This window comes from Trachinotus anak, unplaced genomic scaffold (genome assembly GCF_046630095.1).
Source record: "Trachinotus anak isolate AG129_WGS33_773 ecotype Australia unplaced genomic scaffold, CSIRO_AGI_Tana_v1 ptg000015l, whole genome shotgun sequence".
In the NCBI taxonomy this organism is placed as follows: Eukaryota; Metazoa; Chordata; class Actinopteri; order Carangiformes; family Carangidae; genus Trachinotus; species Trachinotus anak.
Genome location: NW_027273866.1, coordinates 3364308 through 3378766, shown reverse-complemented (window position 1 = coordinate 3378766; position 14459 = coordinate 3364308). Strand labels below are relative to the sequence as shown.

The 14459-nt window shown below is 42.6% G+C and overlaps 1 protein-coding gene across 1 annotated transcript; it reads left to right on the top strand.

Moving 5' to 3' along the window:
- The first annotated feature begins 1166 nt into the window (after positions 1-1166).
- Positions 1167-13980, top strand: peli2 (pellino E3 ubiquitin protein ligase family member 2). The gene is made up of 6 exons (XM_071497932.1): positions 1167-1490; positions 6874-7003; positions 9311-9412; positions 10303-10500; positions 10670-10858; positions 11060-13980. Exons 1-6 carry the CDS (start codon positions 1414-1416, stop codon positions 11636-11638), a joined length of 1275 nt encoding a protein of 424 aa, XP_071354033.1. The 5' UTR covers positions 1167-1413; the 3' UTR covers positions 11639-13980.
- Positions 13981-14459: the final 479 nt, after the last annotated feature.

Sequence of the window (14459 nt, the reverse complement as noted above, 5' to 3'; positions counted from 1 at the left end):
CAACAGGACCACTGTAGGGGCCTGAAGCAGTGAGGACACCTCACCTCCAGCCTTGCAGATTCTTGTGGAAACAAGACAGAGGCAGTAAAGTGTTGATGAGACTGCTAGACAAAAGTGAAGAAGTGGCACATTCATCAGAAAAGTGTGAGAACAACTGGACATGTGGGATATCAGAGGCTGAGGAGTTCTTGACATCCTCACATAAGGTGTGGACATTTGGTTATATTAGAAAGTCTGAGTGATTCTCAAAAGAAGGTATTAGTATTATTATATTGATGTGTATCTTCTCACATGACTTTCAAGCCACTTGACTAATAAGATATTACAGAAAAAATTAGCATATGTCTGTAGGCTTGCCATCATCTTTATCCAATGGAGAGATAAAAACAAGAAGCTTGACAACAGCATGAAATGAAATTGTCAAAAATGAACAATGAAATAAAACTTCCTGACTTGCAGATAAATAGTGATGTCATTAGGTTGCATAATCAATCACATGCATTAGCTAACTCCGGTAAAGTCATAATCAAATAAAGCACTTGAAACGGTCCAGGGGGGCCACCAACGAAATGAGCAAATCTGATTTCACCATCCTTGCACTCTGCAAATTATCTCAGCCAGGAAATGTACCAGGATGATTATTTTCCCCATGCGTTTCCCACAATTACTGCCCCACCTTCTGCAGGCTCACTGTGTAACTTTATACACAGTAGTCACATCAATAAAATTATGTGATTCTTAAGACTGTTTGCTGAAATAAAGGTATGTCCTGTAATGTGTATATGAGGAGCATGTTAGGACGAAAGCGTGTGTACAACCGTATTCTTGCCAGATATAGGAAACTGGAAACTTTGAAAACATATCAGGAAAAGTATGATCCCTTTAAGAATTCCCAGATTGTACTCTTTGTTTACATAACACAAGGTGCGACCCATGGACCATGCGAGGTGGCGCAAGAAGAGACTTGTACTCTGAATTCATTAATTTTGTTTACTTTAGAATAAATTAAGCGCGATGTATTTTCGCTTGTTTTAGAGAATAAGATTAAATAACCATATACGACATAGTTTGGTCAGAAACGCAACTTTAAACTGAGAGTAGGTAAGGAGTCCCCCCTACACAAAGTGAAGAAGAAGAGAATGGTACATTCCGGCCCTGCTCCTCGCTGTTTTTGTATCTGCTTCAGAGCGGATTCAACCGCCAAGTAAGTTACGTTTTTGCCATGTCACGGTAAAGAAGTTTGAGAGCAGTTCAATTGCAGAAAATCCGATTCGTTAGGGCGCACGGACACATGCCGCTGGATATACGATATGAAATGAGATCGTGTCGTGTTTTTTGAAAGGGATTCTTGGTGATTTTTGAGCCGCTGTTATTACTGTATAGCTAACGTTACACAGTGAAGCCAGAAGCCTCATGTTTTCGTCAAGCCAAGAGGAGCACTGCGCCCCGTCCAAAGACCCAGTGAAATACGGGGAGCTAGTGGTTTTGGGGTAAGTTGAGTCGTTGTAATATTTATTTTTGGGGTAATTTTTACTTTGAAGACACTTAGACTGTGGACGTAAAAGGGAGTATTAATCTTGAGGAAGTTTCTCAGGGGAGGGAGGGAGGGAGAGGGGGGGGCACTCACATAGCTAACTTAGCTACGCGACTGGAAGCTCTAAAAGTAAAGTGCTAATTCGCGGCGATTTGTTTTTATTTAAGACTTTTCGTACCCAAACAAGCCCGTGGATGTATGAAATAAATGACGTCAAGGCCAACGGGGGGGGGGGGGTGGGGGGTGGGAACGCACGCGCTCACGTTACTCCACGAATCAGACACGTGCGCGATCAGAAATGTGTACGTTGTCGTTTCGAGTCGGTGACGGTGTGTCGGTACCGACTAACCGGGAGCGGAGCGGCTGGACCGACACACCCCGAACACGCCGAGGTCCGTGGAGTAGATGCGTTCAGGACAACTTTAGTAACTCGGGGGAGGGGGGTGAATCTCATGCTCAGCAGCTCTGGCCGGGGCGCTTCCTACCTTAAAGTTGGATTTATAGGGTTTAAGGAATTCGGAAGTGGTAATGGTCCCCTCCCCCAGCCCCCAGGGTTCCTCCTTTTTTTTTTTTTTTTTTTCAAAAAAACTATCTGTGGCCCAGACCACACAACTTTACATCTACATAACAGGCAACTTCTGTACCCTGGCTCACATGCACTGCCAGGCCAGGGTTTGTGTTATTTCCAAGAAGCCAGATTTGACTGACAGTTGGTTGGAATAGTTAGAAATCGCACACCTTGCTTATCCCAACAAAAGAGTTGATTTCTTTACATTCATTTAATGTGTGTTGGTCACATGATCAGCTAGGGGGCCTTTACTGTTGCCAGGATTTTTGTTATTGGCCCAGGAGTGGGGGATATGGACAAAATCCTTTTATAACGATATATATGTATTGATATGTAACTAATTTTTGGGAAAGAAAATTGGAGAAAGTGTTTATGGATAAAATTACAAAACATGACATATCTGTTCTTGGCTAATTCAGCATATTCGCATTCAAAATTATATCAAACTGTTGTCAGAAAACAGTGCTGCGCATTGATTTCCAATATTGTCCACAATGGCCTGATACAACCTTAGATGATAAAAGCAAAGTTACCAAAGTATAAATTGTATGGTAAAGTTTGTGGACAAATGTATATTGTCTCACAGTATTTATTGTCATATTGCCTTACAGTAGCCTCAATCAGAGCTCGCAAACTCTGTTTGTGCAGTTTTCTTTTATAAACTTTTTAGTCAAGGTAACTTTTCTGTAAACTGGATAATTTAGTTTTTTATCTTTTTATGCCTTTGTTTATATCAGTTTATATTAGTAAACCTGACAGTATTAGTCACAGATTTTAGTATTTTATATTAAAATACCATCAGAATCTTAAAAGTTCTGCCGATAATCTTTTAAAGGGCTGTGTATCGAACCTCAATACCTTTTTGGTACCAAACTAAATGTGTCCATAGCACAGGGTATTGAAAACGGTGAAGTAGCACTGCCACTAATGATTATTTTCATAATTAATTTGTCTTCGAATTATTATCTCGATAAATGTCTGGCCCCGAAAATGTCTGAAAAATATCATTATGGTTTCCTAAAGGCCAGAATGACGTCTTTGAATGGCCCATTTTCGTGCAACAAACAGTCAATAATCTAGAGATTCAGTTTGCGGTGAAACACAGAGAAACAGAAAACCCTAATAATTGGGAAGCTGGAACTAATGACCATTTAGTGTTTTTCCCCCAAAAAATGACTTCAACTATCGATCACATTGACTATAGATGGATTAATCATTTATTTGTTTCAAATCTACTGTCAAGTACTCAAAGTTGCAGTCATATATTTTTTATGACACCAATAAAAGATCCTGATTAAAAATTTGCCAACCACTTGGCAAAGTTGTTGTATTGTGTTAAGACTGTATTGAACGTGAGTACTTTGGTACAGTAAAGTAGCTTTTAAGAGAAAACACATCTCTTCTGAATAAGGTCTCAGTAGGTTTGGCATTGGTACTGAAACTATCATATTGGCACCGTTATCGTAAAAAAATTCGAACAATACTCAGCCTTAATCTGTTGAAGTAAAAAAAAACAAAACAAAACAAAACAAAAAAGGCAGCTCTAGTAGCATTAGTATACGTGTCTCATCCTGCTACCATCTAAATACTGGTGTGGCTTTTTCTTTGTTTATGTCAGAACTATTTAAAGCCACTCCTGTGTTTTTTCTGGATTTATTCGGGAAAAGCTGCAGCCAGTTATCATTGTAAACAATCATGTTTATATTGATAAACTGTCAAGGGCAGCAACTGCAACATATGCAAAACACCTGCTGTGGCATCAGTGGTTGGACTGAAACTCTTTTGAAAGTTATTAAAACTATAAATGAATATTTTTAGGTATCTGTTCTGTGGGTATTACATGTATATAGTGTTTGTTTGAAGCACTTGAAAAGAGATGCTAATGCAGATTATATTCAGAGCATGGTTGAGCATGTGGCTTTGTCCCTTGCCCTCCACCCATACGCTCACAGTCATACTGCTTATTATAAGGGTCAAAAAGTGCTGACTGCTTGTTACCCCGGGCTGAACATGTGGCATGTTTGAAGCTGATGCTTTTGTTCTCTCTCTTGACATAAAGACACATATTTGAATCAGATGCGATGGGTGTATAATCACTGCCATGTCATCACATCCCATTGATAAAACTGATGGTAGACAAGATAGCTGACAGCATGGAACAAAGCTTGTTTGAGCAGCAGTTCCCTCAGTGGTTTGTTGCCACGACCGAGGTGGCTCTTATTACTTGCATGGCTGCCCCCATCTCTGCCTGGATAGATTGGCTTGGTGCTGGTCAGTGAAAGGGGGGTTGGCTGTGTGGGTATCCTGGAAATGAAAGGATGGATTGATCAGGGCCCAGCCTTTGCCTCTTCTCAGCTTCCTCTGTCCATTGTGACTGAGAGACTGGGCCTATTGATTGAACTTTGTACATTTCTCCCTCAAGAAATGTTCGGTAAAGGAAGTTTTTACAAATCAACTTGGAGACATCTTTGGTACAAAATGGCACTGATTTTTGAGATGCGATGCCTCCTTTATTCATCCAGGGAGAAGTGTGATCCTTTTGCATTCCTCAACTCAAGGTCAGAGTGTAGGTGGAGCTTTGTGGTATCAGTGTCTTGTGCAAGGTCAAATCACTCAGATGGATACTTGAGGCCATGGCAACTTGAATCTGAGTCAGTTGGTTTACTTACTCACTCTGCCATTTGGCTGTGTCCCATGTAGTGAGGATGTACTGGAGATGAATTTGTACAGTTAAGATTGCCCTGTATGAAACACTTATAGCCTGTAGTCTTACTTAGCAGCATCTGACCCCTGTGGCATCTTCTGTGACCCTGTAAGGCCACCCTGCCTCTGTGTCAGGCTAATGAGTGTTATAACAACTCAGCATATCTCCTCCTCACTCTGCAAACACTAGCCTTTCATGTTAGCATAAGGGGTAGGAGGTGCTGTTGGCTCCTTAGTGCAACCCTGGAGGATAGGTGATATGCCAGCGTCTTCTAATCCCTGCTCCAAAGTATTGGAAGGTAAATCCGCTGTCTGTCTGGCACAGGTCAAAAGGGAAAGCGATCATAATTATTTGGAGTGCAGCTTTAAAGAGCCTGTCCTAGCTAATGTGACGGTAGCGGTTCCTGGATGAAAGAATATTGTTCCTCAATGTAATGATGAATAATAGAAGGCATGTGTGCTATTGCTCACAGAGCCATGGTTATATTCAGCAGTTAGAATTCAGCATGGCGAAAATGCTAAGCTGCATATCATCTGATTGTGTGCTGTATGTGAGACATCCAGACACAGGTATCCAGCAGATAGGCCCCTCACCTAAATAGAAATCTGAACAATATGTAGGCCTGCTGTAGCTGCTCTTTATTTAGGCGGGGAGTTTCTAGGACGGGCTTAATAAAATTGGTCAGCAGCACGGTATTAAATTAGCTTTGAAGTGTGTTTATGAAGAGATATCATCAATATTTCTATCCCATATGGATGTTCTTTACACTCAAGATTATCAATATGTTTATAGGTTCAGGTTAATAAACACCATAGGAGTAAATGTATCATTTAGTTTTCTTAGAGTAACATGTAAAAGAAACCAACTATTAGATAATAATTAACATAGAAGAGGACTGCAGGAGATAAATTAAACATTTAAAGATAATTATCTATCCACTACAATGTGTTATTTGTAGTTCTGTCCACAGTATCATCCAGTCCCTCTCTAGGTCTCTGTGGGTGGCTTGTCCTATAGGCCAGCTTTGTGCACTGTGCTGACTGGGTCCATGTGTTTCCATGCCTGGCCAGCCGTGTGGAGACATAGGACAGGTTGAGTAGCTGGGAGGGAGGTAGGGAGGAGCAGAAGGAATCTCTTGTTGCTACCGTTGGATTTGTGTTGCAACAAAGAGTAGAAATGTCAGATTATGTAGTGATTGGTGGAGTTTACTCCCTCATGAAATGCACAGTTATGCAAACTGGAGGCTTTAAATAGAGATATTTCCATTTTGTAAAGTGTCTGTTCAGCATACTGTGGTTACATGGGAGTGACAGAAGGTCTGTGTGTTGGATGGGAGTAGAGCATGGGGTGTCCCAGCTGTAGGAACCAGCTGGTGGATGGGGAGAGGACCAGTCCTACCGGAAGGGGCTTCTTCATTCACAAGGAGCAGCCTAGGCTAGGTGCCTCACAGCAGACCGGAGGGCAGAACTAGAATCTAGCACTGAGATGTGAAAACAGAGAAGCCTCTTAGATGCTTCTCTGGAGGAGCTGGGGCTTTGAATTTGAGATCTTAGAGCTGTCTGTATCAGTGTATAAAATTCAGCTTTGAGAGAATGTGTTTCAGTCATGTGAGCCAGTTCTCCACCCAGACTGTGCATGTGCCCAAAGTGATAGCAGACCTGACGTGCATCTTAAAACCTGTTCCGTCCCTGAGACACAGAGCAAAAGAACAGCTGCCGTTTACACAGAGCTAGCTCACTGAAATCACAAGCACCAGAGTGCATTATGTAATAAGAGACATTATCCAAGGTAACGCTTAGACTGCTAATAGGGTGCATTAGATTGCCAGTGATGTAATGCGTGGCAAAGCTCCTTTTCAAAACGAATGAATGTTTTTAATTCTCCATGTTTACTTGTTATATGATTACAAGAATTTTGCCTGTAAATCTCATTAGACACATCTTTTTGCAGCTACAAAAACAGTTTGCATTTTTGTATAAAAAAAAAAAAAAAAAAGTAAAAAAGAAAGAAAGAAATTAACAGTGCATTTGCTGTTCTTTCCCTTCACCCCCTCCCCCTCTGTGACAGGTACAATGGCTCTCTGCCCAATGGAGATCGGGGTAGACGGAAAAGCAGATTTGCGCTATACAGGAGGACCAAAGCCAACGGTGTTAAGCCGAGCACTGTGCACATTCTCAACACACCCCAGGCCAGCAAGGTACAGAACAGATCACAAGATGAATGAGTGATTTAATGAAGAGACTCTCAACCAATTTCTGGTTGTCTTTTGATGTGTAATTTAGACAATAATGTATACAAGCATGCAAATGAATAACTGAAACCGACAGTGATGAGTAATTTTGTCAATGCACTTTGGTAGTTTTAAATTCATATTGTTATTAGATATTGAAAAACAAAACTGCCTTTTTCAGATCAGCACCATGTTTTTTTTAGTTCAGCAGCTTATGGAACATGGAGAAATCCCCTTTACATTATTGTTGGCAGACCTTAATATTGACATTTCCAGTACAATAACTGCAGTTCCTACCCAGGCCTCATAGCTTTTTCTTTGCACCAGAGTGCCTGCCAGAAACTGCCCCATCCAGTATAACATGTCTGCCTCCCTGCATTCCTGCCTTTGGTTCCCAAGCAAAACTGCTAAACAAGCTGGAGGACCTGCTTACCTCTGCATCTCTTGGAGGTCAATATTTCAGACATTTGTAGAGAGTTTAGCTTGCTGGCCAAAGGCGCTCCGGTTCAAGTTACTCTCACCTTGTGGAACTTGACTCCTGATATCTACATAGAGATTTTTTTACTGTGACTTTTTCATCCCAGAGACTGTGGGTTGTTCCATTTGAATTTGAGCTCAATGTTCCTGGTGCTTCACAACTACAAGTTATTTCACAGACTGTTCAGAAAACCATGTTGCACTGGACTTGGCTGTTTTTACTGCACAGCTCAACTGACCAGAGCGTGCCATTTAAAAAGTTAGTGACAGACTGTTTCAGAGTAGGGAACTGCTGTGACCTTCTTCCCCTTTTTACTACTGTTCCTCTCTGCCACCCTGCTACCAGGCCTGGGATTAGGAGGGTGAACTGAGGAGGAAGTTGTTGCAGTAGGCTGGCCCTCCACTCCTAGCTGGTCAAAAATAGCAATCCATCATGAGACAAGCAGGATGGTGTGCTTGATTTGAGGAGAGCCTTCTTTTCATATTATTTTATGTTCCATAGCAGCCCCCCCAAACCTACTCCTGTTCCCCCACAGTGTTGCAGTCTCATACAAATGAACTGAGAATGCTCTGTCGCTGAGAAGCTGAGAGGGAAAGCTCACGTGTCTGTGCACACTCTGGTGTTCATGACAGATAATGAGGAGCTCCCATGCTACCACTGCCAGCCTCCTATTCGAATCCTGGCCCTGCTTTCTCATCTCCCCACTTGATTTCAATGACTCCATTTGTGCATGTGATTGCTTGCATTGGCTTTCTTTTGGGGGTTGGTTGGCCAGTGGATGTTTTTATTTTTAAGGGAGTGTGCCATTTTGGGGGTGTGGTGTTGTCCTTATAAAAATATACCTTTCTGTTTGCAGTGTGTGCGAACTTCTTTTAGCTGTTGAACAGGTGGAGCACCATTTGTTTGTAGCAGTGCAGTCGAGACAAGACTGCATGTGATGATGACATTTGTCCCCGTCTGTCTCTGATGTTAGAGCAGAGTGTGGCAGCGCTGATGACCCACTTTCTCTCTCACTCTTTCCCTCCCGCACGAGACAAAGGGAGAGAGAGGGGGGTGGGAGGGGGGTGGGGGGTGCTTGGAAAATGGAGTTTGCAGATTAGAGGGGGATGATAGTGGCATGTGGTGAAGTGTTGATGGGAGCTGGGCCTGTGTGGCTTCCCTGTCCCTTCCTCACTACAGTGACTAAGGCAGCTCAGCTGGTAGACGAGCTTGTGTTAACTGAGGCCAGTGGGCAGTTTATGGTCACTGTCACGGGAGTGTGATTTTACGCTCTCTTTTCTGTTCCTCTTCAAGAAATTCCTGCCACAGGTCTTTTAGGTAATTTGATGAAGAAATAATGGAATAAGTCACGAGAGGTTTTGCTTTATGTTATGTTGCAAAAAAACACAAAATTCATAATAATAAAAAGCCTGGGAATTTTTTGTTGTAAATAACGGGATTAGAATAAGGACAAATATTCATTTTCTTCTAAAAACTCTATAGCTATTGTTGACTCTTAGGATCTTACTCATCAGTTGAGCACCATGCATTTTAATAGTCAGGTTGGATTTTCCCTGATCTTTGAATCTAAGCAATAAATCAATGATTGCATAAGCCATTTGCAACCTATGGCACTCTCACATCCGGTGTTAAAGCCACAAACCAAGACATCAAAGGGTTTCTCATGACTACACTATGACACAAAACAACTAAACACTCTTTTGTTGGTGGTGTGCTCATACTTCAATCATCCAGATTATATGTTTTTGATGTGTTGTAGTGTATATGTAAAAAGTTGTTCACTTGTTATATTTCAGGCTGTAAACTGTAAAGGCCAACACAGCATCTCCTACACACTGTCCAGGAACCAGACAGTAGTGGTGGAGTACAGCCATGATAAAGACACAGACATGTTTCAGGTAAAAGCCAGTTTAATGACATTGTTGCATGTGTTATTCTTTTTGAACATCCTGTTTGATCCTTTATGGTTGATTTATTGTGCTAAGTGCTATGTGCTCCAAATATATGCACATTTTGTTAACTTTTCCCCTCTTGAACCTCACCCTCCTCCAGGGATTGCATGTGGCCTGTGTGTGTACTGTCAACTGTTCTGTCTGTAGCATTAATCTGAATGTACAGCAAGACAATGAAGACCACAGGGAAGTTAGCCCTGCAGAAACTTGCTTCACATTCAGGCCTGTATTGTTTCTGTGTCTTTTAAACAACACTGAATAAATGCAAACAAAAATATGGCAGAGAAGGGTAACCATTCAAAAAAATAGGACTTGAGGACAATTTGGGATTTTAAAAATGAGGAAATGAAAGGGGGGAAATGCTTATTTTTACCTCTGTTTGTTCAGCTTGAGGAATGTTTGTACATTTTTCACTGCTGAACTCTGTGGTCTGTGTAAAATAAGCCTGAAATATTCTTTTTGAACAAAAAAAGAACAGAAACTTGGATTCTCTTCAGAGATGTACTGATATAACTACATGCTGCTGCGCAGAACTTTGTGTGCCAAAGTGTATCGTGTCTCAGCGTTTTTTAACACACACACACACACACACACACACACACACACACACACACACACACACATGATCTTTTGTGGTATCATTCAAATGTCAAACCGCCACACACTGGCAAAAGGCTGAACTGCCAGGAAGCAGAACAGTTCAGAGTTCAAATGTCTGCAGGGAATTAAAAAGAAACCACTGCCAGTGTCCATGTCCATGCCAGTGTACTGACAAGGGATCACAAGAAACCATATACCAGTATAGCATGATATTGATTGATTACTGTGTTTTGTAGATTGGGCGTTCCACAGAGAGTCCTATAGACTTTGTGGTGACTGACACAATAGCAGGAGGCCAGGAGGGAGAGGAGACTCCCATCACACAGAGCACCATCTCCCGTTTTGCGTGCCGAGTTGTCTGTGAGCGCAACCCCCCCTTCACTGCTCGCATCTATGCAGCTGGGTTTGACTCCTCCAAAAACATCTTCCTTGGGGTAATTACTAGTTAGTGTACAATGGTAGATATACAGTATCTTTGCTGTCATCTGTCTTTGTAACCAGATAATCAAATGCAATTTCTGTTATTGGTCACGTTATGTAAAAAGTATAATGCCGCACAACACATCAGTTTGCATCATCATCTGTGCTCGGTCTCGCCTACAGGAAAAAGCTGCAAAATGGAAAAACCCTGATGGTCACATGGACGGCCTAACAACCAATGGCGTGCTGGTAATGCACCCCAAGGGTGGATTCACAGAAGAGTCCAAGCCTGGTGTATGGAGAGAGATCTCTGTATGTGGGGATGTTTACACACTAAGAGAGACCCGCTCAGCACAGACCCCAGGCAAACTGGTCAGTGTCTTCAAACATAGAGTCTACATATACAGCAGAAATGTGACCCTGCTGTAACTGAAGCATCAAAGAGTATTTAGCAGATGTTTCTGAAGTCACAGATACTGTTATGATGATGATGATCACATGTGTGGCATAAGCAGTCTTTGTTTTTATTGCTAAGTTAAAATAAATCTGTGTCTGCTACATCACCCTCTGCAGGTGGAGAATGAGAGTAATATACTGCAGGATGGCTCCTTGGTGGATCTTTGTGGAGCTACTTTGCTGTGGCGTACAGCAGAAGGCCTCTTTCACACTCCCACCCAAAAACACCTGGAGGCTCTCAGGCAGGAGATCAACGCAGCACGGCCCCAGTGTCCCGTAGGTCTCAACACCCTCGCCTTCCCAAGCATGCAACGCAGCCGTGCCCTTTCCTCGCTGGAGGACAAGCAGCCTTGGGTGTACTTAGCGTGTGGTCACGTGCACGGTTACCATAACTGGGGCCACCGTTCAGAGCAGGAGCCCAACACTCAGCGAGAGTGTCCCATGTGCCGGGTGGTGGGGCCCTATGTACCACTGTGGCTGGGCTGTGAGCCGGCCTTCTACGTGGACACAGGTGCACCGACGCACGCCTTTGTGCCATGTGGACACGTGTGTTCAGAGAAGTCAGTCAAGTACTGGGCAGAGATCCCTCTGCCCCACGGCACCCACGCCTTCCACGCCGCCTGCCCCTTCTGTGCCACCCAGCTCAGCCTCACTCAGGGCTGTTCCAAGCTAATCTTCCAGGGCCCGGTGGACTGAGCTGAAGGGTCCTGCTCTGGCAGAGAAGATTAGACAGGAATGCCAACATGCTGTGAAACTGTTCAGATTATTTTGTGCTTTCTTTTGTTCATGTAAGCCAGCTGTGGAAAGAAGTAAGTCTTCTCAACTTCTGGTCATATGCTGTGGATTCTGCACAACAGAGAGCCATTACAGATTGTTCAGGGCCTCTTGTGGCTGTTTGGATGGCCACTGTGGGATACAGAGTTGTGGAGCACACTGGACCACAGATCCCTGGCTCTGCCAGACTGAAATACTGTTTCAGCTGTCCTGCCAACCGACCGATTTAAACAAGGCTCCAGCACTGAGCTGTTTAAACTACAATGCCTGCTGGTTTTCCATCAGAGGGCCGTAGGATTAAGGTTGTAGGAGGAATGAATCGTTTTTGCTCATGAATCAGACTGAACCAGATAATAGTGAGCAGGTGTAGTTGGGTCTGTTGGGGAAAAGTGGGGGAAGGGTTTATAGGCTAGTTCCTGGAGGGTCTGAGACAAAGTTTTTACAGAGCCAGACAGCTGGACTGTTGGCTGGAAGAAGCCAGGAGAAACTTGCGATCTAATGGCTAACTAGTTAAGTGCTCCCCATTTGCCTCCTGGCCTTAACCCCTAATGGCATCTAGATCATGCATCTCTCCAGAGATGGCTTCCATTTGCTGAAAAACTTTAACGGGGGTGTGGGAATATTTTTCATTAAACTGTGCGAATATTTTTCATAAATGAGAAAAGATATTTTGTTGAAGGCAAAAGAGAGAGTTAGTTTTGCATACAGAAGACACAAGGAAATGACAACCCACATGGATTCTTCTCCACGTTTTTATCTGACAGAAGAGGTATTTTACTACACTGAGGCCCTTGTACTGTTTTGTAATGCAAATGTTAATATATTTTTCTCCTGCATAAATAATGTATGTGTGTGAGAATGTTTGTGAATGTGTGATTGTGTGTGTGGGTTGGACTGTGTGGGTGCCCTTGGGCTTTTGTTTAAATCGCCTACATCATTTCACCCCAATCCCCTCTCCATGATCTGGCCCACCACCCAAAAGCCTACTAGAGAGAACACAGGAATCAAACCAAGCTCGCAGGGCGTGACAATGAATGTACTAATACACATTGACTCTCCTCACTGGTGGTGCTTCAATTATACAACTCTTTCTCAGTGGTGTTAAAGGTACAGGTAAGGCCTATTTGCAGTGAAAGATTAACATTGGAACTGTACAACCATATGCCATATCCACACCTGCTTGCTAGCCTGCTAGCTTGCTACGTCCCTACCCCACACATGTACTGTATTCATTCTGCACTGTTGTTAGCTTTATACCATGCTGGGTCTGATCCAATGATTTATACGCTCTCAAACCTGGGCACAGTCTCAGCAGCATCCAGAGATTATACCAAATATAAGGAGGAGCTGTTTTCTCTCCACATGCAAGATGTAAACCTAAACTGCTGCTATGGTGGAGTGTTGACAGCTCTGGATTACAGTCAAGGCTGTTCAGTTGCACACACCAGCTCCATGGGAATAATGATATTATCACACCCAATGCCAAATTTGTTAAGTTCTATTGTGTGTGGATGAGTCAAGTGGTCCAAAACAAAGTAGCAGATGAATTGAAACTAAAGAATCTGGGACGAATCTGTGCATTCTTCTGTGATGTTAGCTCGCCAGACTGTGCCCATCGACTACATCAAGTGTAGTCAAAGGCATTAATTCTGCCAATACTTTATCAAATACAGTAGTGAGCATTAAAATTATGAGCTGTTGACAGTCATTTTTCCATTATAGCATTCAAATGTTCTTCCAAGTATGATGAATAAAATTCAGAGGTATTGCTGCGGGGCAGAATCCACCATAATTAAGGGCTCCTAGACTTCACAACAAAGATGATATCTCTACAGCAGTGGTGGATTGCTGGAGTATTTTTGTTTTCAGTTCCTTCCTAAGAGAAACATACTTAGCATTCTTAAAAAGTATCAGCAGCATTACGCTTCGCTCATACCACAGAGCATTTCTGGATGGCTCGATTTCTTCAGATTTTATGTAACTGCCGTGCAGGGTCAAGTACCAAGCCACATACTGTACAGTAGCATTCCTTTCTAACACTTTCAGCTCAAACACTGTGCCCATTGCTTAAGACCGTGTTCTGTAACAGCTGCAGAGTAGCTGCCTCAAACATTCCTCCTTGGTAAACATGGGTGGGGCCCTCAGTTCACCCAAGGGCTTGTTCTATGATTTTGTCTCCTACAGGAACTCTGTACACAAGCCATAGAACGCACTGATGCTCCCAATGCCTCTTTTGCAAAGAATAAAGATATTTTTTAAAAATATGCTCGAGTGAGTTGGTTGTCTCTCTGATTTTAGGCCTGACAGTCTGGTAAAATTTCATACTTGTCGGTAATGTTCTGAGACACTGAGGCAATTTTAAAATGATCCACTGATTTTAAAAAGGTATGTGCAGTTGATGAGAATTTGCTCCTTTTTATTCATCTATTCCCTTTGAACTCCAGATGTCTCTGCTGTGTTCACACAACACAGCAGCTGTAATGTTTAATCACAGTTACATATGTGTTTCATCATTCCTCTGTATGAGCAGTGCTCTTCTATCTTGGTCGCCAAAATGGCCCGGAATGTTGATAGCTCTATCACACTCAGTATTTTTTTTTTTTTCAGATAAGGGGAAGAATTTTCTTGAAGTCTATTTTATTCTCATTTCATGTGCTATCTAATCAACCTCATCTTACTATTTACCATAGGAAATGATAGCATGAGCAATGTTCCCTGGTGTTCTGAGCATGGTGTAGTTTCT

Coding starts and splice junctions, on each gene's coding strand:
- peli2 (XM_071497932.1), top strand. CDS start 1,414: ATGTTTTCGTCAAGCCAAGAGGAGCACTGCGCCCCGTCCAAAGACCCA. Junction 7,004..9,310: donor ACACACCCCAGGCCAGCAAG/GTACAGAACAGA, acceptor GTTATATTTCAG/GCTGTAAACTGTAAAGGCCA. Junction 9,413..10,302: donor AAGACACAGACATGTTTCAG/GTAAAAGCCAGT, acceptor TGTGTTTTGTAG/ATTGGGCGTTCCACAGAGAG.